Source organism: Hibiscus syriacus, unplaced genomic scaffold (genome assembly GCF_006381635.1).
Source record: "Hibiscus syriacus cultivar Baekdansim isolate YM2019G1 unplaced genomic scaffold, ASM638163v2 tig00110271_pilon, whole genome shotgun sequence".
Taxonomy (NCBI): Eukaryota; Viridiplantae; Streptophyta; class Magnoliopsida; order Malvales; family Malvaceae; genus Hibiscus; species Hibiscus syriacus.
Genome location: NW_024062657.1, coordinates 870,978 through 879,354, shown reverse-complemented (window position 1 = coordinate 879,354; position 8,377 = coordinate 870,978). Strand labels below are relative to the sequence as shown.

Below are 8,377 nucleotides of genomic sequence, written 5' to 3'. Positions count from 1 at the left end.
AGTCATCCGGTAATGTTAGGGAAAGATCATTGCTATACAAAAGGAATAGAGAAAGTTGTGGACAATTCAAATTGTCAGGAAGCCTGATGATAGTAGGATGTTGCAAACAAATCTTGCTGCACTTCTTCATTGACTCCGCATCTGGCCAATCTATTAGAACATCCTCCTCTCTTAAGGCAAACACCTGATTGTCCTTGGAAGCCATTGATTTGGCCACAATATAAGTAAGATCGTGCACATCAAAGAATTCATCATTAGTGTTACTATCAAGCAACAAACAAGATGCCTTCAGGGTACTCATCATTGTTAACAACGAATCCCGTGCTTCTTTCACAGTGTCGACTCCATTAATTAAACCCAAACCAATTTTATATCTCAACAAATCTTCAATGGTAGTATCACGACGCAATAGACTGCAAAGAAGGAAAACCTGCTTGAGGTCTTCACCCCGTAAATGATTGATACTCAATTCAATAGCAGAATATACCTCAGCAGATATCTCGCTAGGGTTTTCTGAGTAAGGCCTTTGTAGCTGTCGTAAAGCCTCATTCCAAACAAATAAACTTTGTTTTTGCAACGCCCTAGCAACTGTTGCAATGGCAATCGACAATCCTGCACATCTTTTGGCTACCTCAATTGCTGTAGATTTCAGCTCTCTATCGCTTTCAAAACTATCCCCTGCCATCTTCTTGAAAAACTCCCATGCTTCTTCGTCCTCTAAATCACCAAGCTGGAAAGTCTTGGTAGCGCCCATCCCATTGCTTAGAACAGTTTTATTTCTTGACGTTAAGAGTATCTTGCATCCTTTGTGTTGACTTCCAAATGGAATTCCGACTTCCGCTAGATCCAGTTTCTTCCAAATATCATCCAGAATAATAAGAACCCTCTCGGTCTGATCCTTCCCTTGAATTAGCCTTTCACGTAATCTAGTGGCTCTTACAACTGTACTCTTTTCTTCAATCCTCAAGCCCGACGATTCTGCTATTTCGTCTCGGATTTTCTGAATGTCAGGTGTCTGAGATACAGTGACCATAACCACTGAATTGAACAACTTAGCCTCCTGGAGTTGTCTTTCAACTTCTTTAACTAGTGATGTTTTCCCCACACCAGGCATCCCGTACACTCCAATCATGCTCACAATAAAATCTTTCAGGGATTCCACGATATCATTGAAAACCCTTTCCCTTGATTTAAAGGCCTCAAAATCTGTATCCACTATGAGTTGTGGAAGATCAAGGTAGCCCACGCTGTTAAATTGACATTCTTTGATAAGCTCATCAAAAGTTGCGGCATCTTCTTCCGCTTTCCTGCTAAGTTTGTGTCGAGACTTGATGTTAGGACAGAATCCAAAGAAGCTCTTGTTGTTTGCTTTGTCTTGAAGATTCTTCACTTTATCCTTCTCTTCACGGATAACCTTGTCCACTCTATCGCCCCAACCCTGAACATCCGCTTTAATCTTCTGCACGTTCCTTTCTGCAACAACAATATCTTGCTGCACGCTTAATCTTTTCTCAATCAACTTCTGAAGTTTGTCCTCGAAATTCTTGACGTATCTCTGGTAGAAAACTAAATATCTGATATGACGTTTTGCTTCATGAAAGATACCCATTGCAGTTTCAGAAGAGATATTGGCAGCAGCACCAGCAGCAATTGGATCCATTTCTTTTTTTTTCTTTTTCTTTGGGGGGTCCGAATGGAAAGCAAAATGAACAATGGATACAATAAAGGAGAATCAAGAAAGAAAATACTGAGAAGAAGCAGGCAAGAAAGAACAACCTTAAAAACAGGGAATGAATGAGACGATGGTTAATAGGTAAAACTTAACGATGAAATGAAAATTGTGCTGAACACTCACTCGGAAAAACTGAATTTGCAATCAAATTTAGTAACCCTTGGGCTGGATGATTTCTTTCATAATATTGAATCAAATGAGGTAGAGAGATGATTAAAAAAAGACTAAGCACTAAGTATGTTTTAGATATGTTTAATGTTTGTTTTATTGTCCAGTGGATGTTTGTTTGCATTTACCAAAAGTCTTGAAAATACCACAGCTCACATGCCAGTCATTTACCAAAAGTCTTGAGAATACCACAGCTCACGTCTATTTGATATAAATTTTTTATCTTTCTTGCTTTGTTTGGTATATAAAATTGTCAGATTCTTTGATAGATTTGTTTATTTTCATTCGATAATTTCGCATGTGGAAGAGTGAGAATGGGAGGAACTTTATGCATTATTACTTGGTGGAAAGTTGGGAGAAAATAAATTTATAAATATTTTTAAAATTATGATATGTATTTTTAAAAATATATGTTAAAATTTTTAGAAATAAATAAAATATTTATCGTTATTTAATAAGTGTTTGTGGAATTACTTTTCTTAGATTGTATATTAAATACTATTCCAAAATGTATATTATATGTAATGACTTTTTCAATATTTTACCTAATTATTTTTAAAAAATATATAATTATAAATATATAATAATAAAAATTATATGTTTAATCAATATAATAGATATATCAAGTAAATTAACAAAATGTATAAATGTAATTATATTAAATTAAAAAAATGTATAAATGTAATTATATTGTTATATGTAATTACTAAACTTTAAATTTATATAAATGTACAAATTGAATTAACTAACATAAAAATAACATTTATTAAATTGATCTCTGCCATTTTATTTTTTATTAATAATGAAATAAATTATTGAAAGATTAAAATGATTAAAATTTTAAAAATAAATTATTATTTTGTGGTTAAAAGGAGTGGTTTTATTTAGAAGTTCTTTGTTTGAGCAACTATTTCTAGGGACAAAGCTATGTGTAAGGTTGGGCACTTCCCCCTAGTTTTTTATTATTAAAAATTATACAAGGAGAAATATGTATTTAGATCTTCAAATTTTGGTTTATTTTGATTTTACCCCTTTTATTTTCTATTGTTAGTTACATATTGTCTCGTTGAAATAGAATTTTGACTCTGTCTCTGGCTGTGTCTGCAAGGCGTGTATCAATATATGTGTTATCAATTACTAAAAAAATATTCTAAATAAATATTATCTTAATTATCTTAAACTATTAAAAAATATTGAAACATAAAGAACTTCTAAATTTATTATCAATTGAACCCAAGGAATAGCTTCGTTGGTTGTAGGTTTTTTTCCATAAGTAGGGGGGTGAGCATTCGATTGAGTGGAGTCCAAAAATTTCAAGTTATTCGAATTGACGAGTCTTATTTTATAATTCAAACTTAACTTGAAATTTTTCCGAGTCGAGTCGAGTTATTCGAGTTTCTATACAAACTTAATTGTAATTATCTATAGTATTATAGTACACTTTTGTTTCAATTTTTTGACTTTCTCTAACCATATACGATGTGTGTGTGTATATATATATTTCATATTCTTTTCACATTACAATGTTATTTAATATATCACATACAATCTAAAATTTAAAAATATATTTACAATATTATATTTCAAAGAAGGTATTTTGTGGATAAAAGATTAATGGGAGTATAAAGGAGTCAAAGAATTGATGTGAAAAAAGAATTTGTAAACAATTGTAGTCAAAAGATTAAATTGAGTAAAATGCAAAGTTAAATAACTAAATTCAAAAAGAGAGTATATTTTTAGTAAAAATATAAGAATTTAAGTTACATAGGTATTCTATAGTGGTAGGGAAGCATGTGGGTTAAATTTGGTCAAAAAGGTACTTAAAATGAAGAATTATTTGAAGAAATATGGAAATCATGCAAAATTAAGGGACTTAATTGAAAAAATAAAAAAATTGTTATCAAAAGTGAAAATGAAAGTACATATGTATTTTATGATGGTTTAGAAGCAAATGGTTCAAATTTGATGAAATTTTAACTTAAAATGAAGGAGGAATTGAATGAATAAGATATAAGGGACCAAACCGCAAATCTGTCAAAATACTCATTCAAAATTTTGGTTTTTCGAGTTACTTGAAATTTTGAAATTTCAAATCGAACTCGAAAATTGAGTTGATAATTTGAGTTGACTCGAATAACTCGAAATTAAAAAAAATTGATTTTTCGAATCTAGACGAGTTTTGCTCACTTCTACCCATAAGATGCATGGGTTTCAAGTAATAATAATTCTATATGTGCATGTAATGTATGAAAAATAAAAATCAGTTATCATCAAAAATTGAAAAATATAAATAAGGAAAGAAAGATCAAGGACTTCTCAAGTCTTAAATCAATTATTATTATCTTTCTTTGATTTTAGTTTAATAAAAAAATTGAAAGTATAAATAAGGAAAGAAAGACTTAAGGATCACTCAAGTCTTTATCGATTATTCTTACTATCTTTCTTTGATTTTAGTTTAGGTTCAGAGAGCATAAGTCCTTCTTAAAATTTGAATCACAATTTATAAGGCCCTTTTTCATTTGTGAATTAGTCGTTAGATTTTTTAAAACATATTAAATATTGTACTTTTAATTTATGATATTTAATTATGCTTAAAATTTAAATACTATTCATGATTTTAATATTTGGTATTTTTCTTATCTAATTAGGTACTTGAACTTATAAAATTTCTAGGGATGAAAATATATTTTCAATAAAAAAAATAATAGAAAAAAATCTAAAATATATGATAATTTCAAAAATTTTAGGTGAGTAACCTTCTCGCTTAAGTCTATCCATCCCTGGTTGTTCTAAACAAGGAGTTAAACCGAAGCAAGAATGAATTTAGATAAAAGGTATAAAGAAAATGCATACTATTTGAAGTCATAACAGGATAGCTAATGGGATAATGCATATGGATCATATGCAAATTGATTAATGCTGAAATTACAACACATACATCTTCTTTTACTATGTACAATGTTAGAATAGGAAACGCAAAATTAATGCATCCTGTGCACATTTTTATAAGCAACAGCCTAAGAGGCATTTCGTCGAATAAGTGGCATTCCTTTGTAGGTTATGAACTGATTCGTATTCGATCGTTATATATTAAAGTACACAAATAATCCCCGATTATAGAGTGATACTTTGTTGAGTCTCTCGACTATTAAAAGTTACAAAATGATCATCAGACTATAGAATGTTGTTTTGCTGAGACCCTCGACTATTAAAAGTTACAAAATAATCACTTGACTATTTAGTATGTTCCAAACTCTTCATTTTTTAAACAATGTAAGCTTGATGTTAACTAAGATATGATAAAATATGAACTCAGAATCTCAAAAATATATCAAATAATTTTAATTGTTCAAATCTATTTTTTAAAAGATTATAATTAAATCTATACTATAAAAATAATTAACTCACCATTGCGTGAAGAGATGTGACGTCCACATAAAAGAATTTTCTATGTTAGCGTGAAGAGATGTGATGTTAATATGAATAGATGAAACTTTACAACTAGGGATGGCAACTCAACTCGAATCCGACGGGTTCCGACCCGATCCGATTCGATCGGGTCGGATTTTTTTAAAAAAATTTCGGGTTTGGGTCGGGTCGGGTTTAGGGTGAAAAAAATCCGACCCGATCCGACCCGAAAATATATATAATTTTATCCTATATATTTAGGGATAATTACAATAATGTCCCTCCATATATAATTTTTTTCAATTAAGTCACTGTTTTCATTGAATAAAATTTTTATTATTATTATTTCGGGTCGGGTCGGGTCGAGTTTCTAAGTCATATATTCGGGTCGGGTCGGGTCGGGTGAAACTTTAATTTCGTCGGGTCGGGTCGGGTCACGGGTGAAAAACCCTTTCTTCTCGGGTCGGGTCGGGTGGCCCAAAAACCCGACCCGACCCGACCCATTGCCATCCCTATATACAACAATTATATCTTTCTCTATTCATAATGTAATTAAAAAATTATTTTTTTTCATAAAAAGTGCAAAATACTCATGGATTATGTGAGAGAAATCGAACTCTTCTTAATCGGTTCTTTTCAATAAAAGGTTTTTTTTTTCAAAATCATCTTGATAGATTAATGTATGTTTTTCTTGATTATTTATTCTAATTATGAACATCAAATTGTTTTAAGATCCTTAAATTTTTAATATTGTAAATAATATTTTCCATCAATTAAGTAATTTTAAAATATGGATAATATATTTTAAATTAATATTTGAAATACATATTTGAAAAGAAAATTAAATTTCCTAAAAGGAAAATCAATCAAAAATTAAAGAAAAGCAAGTCTATACCATTTCACATATAATTGATGTTTTGTCTCATGGATTTTGAAAAAGATATTGCTTTCTTTTTGGGTGTTCAAGTATGTCCTACTTGTGATGGTTTGTAATAATGTCAAAATCAATGATTTGTTTATTAAGTAAAGATATATTAAATTTGAGGTAAATGTTGTTATTCGAATCCACATAAGATGAGATAATATAAGTAACCTTATCACTTGACTAATAAATGTATCTCAACGTTAATGATCTTCTTTAATTATATCATTTGCTGTCAACATCATCCCTAAAAACCCCACCTCAACTTGCCAACCATTGATTACCTTTTAACAGTAGCATCGATTGAGTTTTGTCGACACCATTTTTCGTCAGGCAGGGAAAGATCAGTACCGACTTGGGGGATATTTTCTTCGAAAAGAATTTTGAAATGTGAAGAGTCACTACCAATCATTTAAGGTACGATTGGGACACCCTAAAAATCGAGTGATTTTAATAAAACATTTTATTTTTATAAAAATACCAAGTTTTAAGGTTTGCGAAAATTCACAAATCAAGTTCGGGAGTCAGTTAAGAGTAGGGAAGGATTATGACCCTTACAAGTGCCCAGAAATTGGTACCCAGTTCACTACCCTATCTTTAGAATCGTAAATTTTGAGTTCGAACTTTATTTAATTTAAAAATCATTACGGATGCAAAGTTGAAAAGGGTATTCATTTATTAAGGCCGATAGCATTCCCCCAACATAAATTCGGGAGATCAGCTATTGTGCCTAATAACTGGACATTGCCTTAATTTTAAAAATCATGATGCGGTCTTGAAAAAGATGTCGACCTATTTCGGGAATCACCAGTAGTCCCCTGAGCATATTTGCGGGAGATATACCATTAATTCCCTAATAAGTGAACACTGCCTTGGGTTTAAAAATAAAATGTAATCAAACAAATTTTTATTTGACCTAATTAACTAAGGGTGATTTAAGGCTCTCTCTATCCTAAAGTGTTGAATTATAAGAATAAAAGAACCTAAAGGCACAAACATTGAAATGTAGGTTCTAATATTAACCCTATTTGATTTATAAATCAGTTATTGAATCAAATAACCGAGATGGTCCCTTGAGCAATTAAGTGAGGGCCAATTCGAATTATTCCATAAATTAAAAGGACTAGATTGAAATATAACTATAGTAGAGGTTCTAACATTAATTTTAAGATTGGAACCTCGAGAAAATGCTAGGACCAAATTAAGAATTCTCTCAAATTAAAGACTAAACCTAAACTAAAAGTAATCTAGATAGGGACTAAAATATTAAAATATAAATCAAAATGAGTTTAATTTAAAAGATAAATGATCCAACAAGGACTAAGTTAAATGGAATTTAAAATTGAAGGAAATAATGAATCAAAAAGGACTAAATTGAAGCGAATAAAAAATGAAACGCTGAAATTGAAATATTGAGTAAAGGACTAAAATGTAACAAAATAAAAAATAGTAGCTAAATTGAAAATAGGCAGTGACCAAAATGTATAAATTGAAAGCATCACATCTAATTGCAAAATAAATAAAGATAACAAAACTAATTAGTGATTAAAATATAACAGCATAAAACTCCGTGATCGATTTCAAATAAATGATAAAATAAAACAGTGATTAAATTAAAATAAAATAAAAAGCGAGTGTCAAAATCAAAAAAAATGAAAAGAACGTACTTGGTGACTAAAATGTAAAACTTGGCAAAGTTTAGGGGACCTAAAAACTAATTATTCGCATTATTTAAGCCTAAAATGCCCTATTAAACAAAAATAGGAAAATTACAAAATTAATCCAGAAAAATTAAAATAAAATTTAAAAGGTGACTAAATATGACCAAAGTGTAAAAACTCGCTAAACTTATAGGGACTAAACAATAAATTTACCAAAAAATATAACAAGCAAAGAAAAAAATAACAATTTTGGTCCCTACATATGATCGAAATGTAAAAACACGTTAAAGCTAGAGGGACAAAACAGTGAATATACCAAAATTATAAAGCATACATGTAAATGGGTAAATTACAGAAATGGCCCCTATAGGTGACCACTTTGCAAAACCACGCTAAAAGTGGGGGGACCTCACTGTGATTTCCCTCCAAATTAGCATTATAAATAACAATTTTCTTTTTTTATTCATTTGAAACAAAAACACACTT

At 30.2% G+C, this 8,377-nt stretch overlaps 1 protein-coding gene across 1 annotated transcript; it reads right to left on the bottom strand.

Moving 5' to 3' along the window:
- Positions 1-15: 15 nt before the first annotated feature.
- LOC120115747 (probable disease resistance protein At5g63020) lies at positions 16-1,660 on the bottom strand. Its single transcript, XM_039136360.1, has 2 exons — positions 109-1,660; positions 16-32 (listed from the first exon to the last, which is right to left on the bottom strand). Exons 1-2 carry the CDS (start codon positions 1,658-1,660, stop codon positions 16-18), a joined length of 1,569 nt encoding a protein of 522 aa, XP_038992291.1.
- Between the last annotated feature and the right edge of the window lie 6,717 nt (positions 1,661-8,377).